The 2,748-nt window shown below is 29.3% G+C and overlaps 1 protein-coding gene across 1 annotated transcript; it reads left to right on the top strand.

The window, feature by feature from the left end:
• Positions 1–720: 720 nt before the first annotated feature.
• N-23 (nodulin-23) lies at positions 721–2,275 on the top strand. Its single transcript, NM_001248913.2, has 2 exons — positions 721–1,424; positions 2,027–2,275. Exons 1-2 carry the CDS (start codon positions 773–775, stop codon positions 2,047–2,049), a joined length of 675 nt encoding a protein of 224 aa, NP_001235842.1. The 5' UTR covers positions 721–772; the 3' UTR covers positions 2,050–2,275.
• The last annotated feature ends 473 nt before the right edge of the window (positions 2,276–2,748 follow it).

Here is a 2,748-nt window from a genome sequence, read left to right as displayed (position 1 = left end):
AGTTAGCACACCAATAGAAGTATTGAGTTATATTAAAACTTTAGATTCTTTTCCAAATGTTTACATTGCATATAGAATTTTATTGACAATCCTTATAACAGTTGCTACTGTTGAAAGACGTTCTTCAAAATTAAAATTACTTAAATCATATCTAAAATCAACAATGTTACAAGATAGATTGAATGAGTTAGTTATTTTATCTATTGAAAGTAAAGTGTTAGAATTGTTTGATTATAAAACTCTGATAAATGATTTTGCAGTTAAAAAAACTAGAAGATTAATATAAAAATTGATATTTTATATAATATATTAAGTCTCTTTAAAATTCTTGTAAAAAAAGACATTTTTAAATAATAAAATAAAGCAACTCTTAATTTTAATGAAACATCCCTTTGTTAAACCGAATCTTCCATAATGTAAAAATTAATGCTTGATGGAAGTTTTTAATTTGTTCTATCCAATACACAAAGGGTTGTAAATATTTTTTTTATCATTTATATGTTGTAAATATGAATGCACTAGTAATTAGTTTAATGATAAAATATATTCTACAGATATATTTCTGTCTCTTGGCAACTCGTGAGAATTGAATATATTATAAAGATGAAAGGTCGTTACAATTTTTTTTAGAATAAATATTTATATACAATTCCTAGATTTTGTTATAAAATTCACATATTGTATGAGTATAAATACATGAGCACACACCAAACTAGTCTCAAATTAAGTAAGGTGCTAATTATTAGCGGCTAGCTAAGTAACCAAGTAATTAATGGAGAAAATGAGGGTGATAGTAATTACTGTATTCCTATTTATAGGTGCAGCAATTGCAGAAGATGTTGGTATTGGTCTCCTTAGCGAAGCTGAGGCGTATGTGTCTCCTAAGTTAAAAAAGTTCATCACACCTTGCACTTCGCATGTTGGTGAAACATGCAGTACTACTAGTAGTAGTGGAAGTGAAGCATTAATGCAGAACCAGGGTGGGTTGGCTCTTTGCCTTTTCGATTCTATGGAGAGATGCTTGGTAGACCATGGTGCCCAACTTTATCAAACAAGTGTTACTAACCTTCAAGTTGAACCTTCTGAAGTATTTCCAAGGAAGAATAATCCACAAGGTGGACGTAAGTCCAAATTAGATGACCATCAAGTTCAACCCTTATCATTTCGATTACCACCATTTCGATTACCACCAATGCCAAAACTAGGACCAACAAGTCCGATTATAAGAACGATTCCATCACCACCCATAGCTCCTCGAGATTTGTCACTCATTGAGACTATACAATTACGAACTGCCTTGAGAACCTGTACTCATGTCACTGCACGAACTTGTCTCACTGCTCCAAATGTTGCCACATCTGATTTAGAGGCTTGTCTCACTCCATCCATGAATCAATGCATCTATCCTCGTGGAGCTGAATATGGTACGTGTTGTTTTCCCAATTAATTCTCCGTTTTTTTTCATAAAAGAAACCATTTATAAATTATGAAATACGATTAATACACTTTTATTTTTGCATTTTACTTACAAACTTACTTCATGTATAAACCTTGTAAAAAATAAATTCTATCTTGACTTCTCACTACTTTATTATATACTTCTAATTGTTTTAGTTTATACAAATGTCATTCATATCAATAACATTTTATTCATACAAATACAGGAATAATGCATTCTTTCATGTGAAATTTTCGAGTAACAAAATCATGAAGAATATTTAATTTTTCTCCATTGATATTAAATAACTGGGGTTTTATCGATCAAATTTTATATTGTCCATATATTAAAAGAGAGATAAATACATTTTTTAAAATGGAAAATTTATGTAAAAATCTAACTCGAGAGAATTCATTTTACACAAATACATACACGTAAGTGCATTTAAATTTATGTGTAATCCCGTGTATAATACTATGTTTTAGTAGTATAATAATGTGGCTTTTAATGATTTTCTTTCTTAAATTAATTATATTTATCAGTTGTTTAGATTTTAATTAAGTTTTAAAAATTATTTTGTTGATGCAGGTAGCCCGCCTATTAGGGCGTAAATTATTTCAGGCATAAAGGAAAATATGTTGGAAGTATTGCTAGTAGAAGAATAGCCAGACATGCGTCAACTAGATTTAAGCTAGCTAGCTTGTTTTATGATGAAGGATTTGTTATACCTTCAAAATTCCAAGTAGCTACTACATTGACATGCATAAATAAACATTGAATGTCACGAACGATATGGTGTTCCTACTAAATAATAATAAAACATGCTTTATTTCTATTTTTTCGTTGGATTCTTAGCATGCATAATCAATTCAGGTTGAACCTAGCTGCATCTGTTGAACGGGGGAAATCCAAATCCGTGTTGAACCCCCAATCTTAACAACAGAGTTCTTTATATTAATATTTTGTATCATTAATTGGGCAAATTTAGACTCTATTCTTTGCATCGTTCTTCAAATATACTTTTTTTTAGGGAATTCTTCAAAGATACTTAAACATACTTGTTTTATCATGGGTTCCCTACTTTCTTCTTCCTTTAGACTTTCCAATTCACATTCTGCTGATTCTTATATAATTTGTTATGTTCTTTTTCTAATAATTTCATCATCATCTTTCACTTTTTTAAAAGATTGCACATGTAAACTCTGACTTTTAGGCTTAATTATCAATTTGGTCTCTAAATTATTTTAAAAGATTCAATTTGATCACTAAATTTTTAAATAACTTAAAAAGTTGTTTTCTAAATATGTTGA

The sequence above is a fragment of the Glycine max genome, chromosome 20 (genome assembly GCF_000004515.6).
Source record: "Glycine max cultivar Williams 82 chromosome 20, Glycine_max_v4.0, whole genome shotgun sequence".
In the NCBI taxonomy this organism is placed as follows: Eukaryota; Viridiplantae; Streptophyta; class Magnoliopsida; order Fabales; family Fabaceae; genus Glycine; species Glycine max.
The sequence above is the reverse complement of the archived record's forward strand: the minus strand, read 5'-3'. Positions and strand labels throughout refer to the sequence as shown.

Excerpts from the sequence above, each read along its gene's own strand:
- N-23 (NM_001248913.2), top strand. The coding sequence starts at position 773 with ATGGAGAAAATGAGGGTGATAGTAATTACTGTATTCCTATTTATAGGT. Across the intron at positions 1,425-2,026 it reads TCCTCGTGGAGCTGAATATG|GTAGCCCGCCTATTAGGGCG; the intron begins GTACGTGTTGTT and ends TTGTTGATGCAG.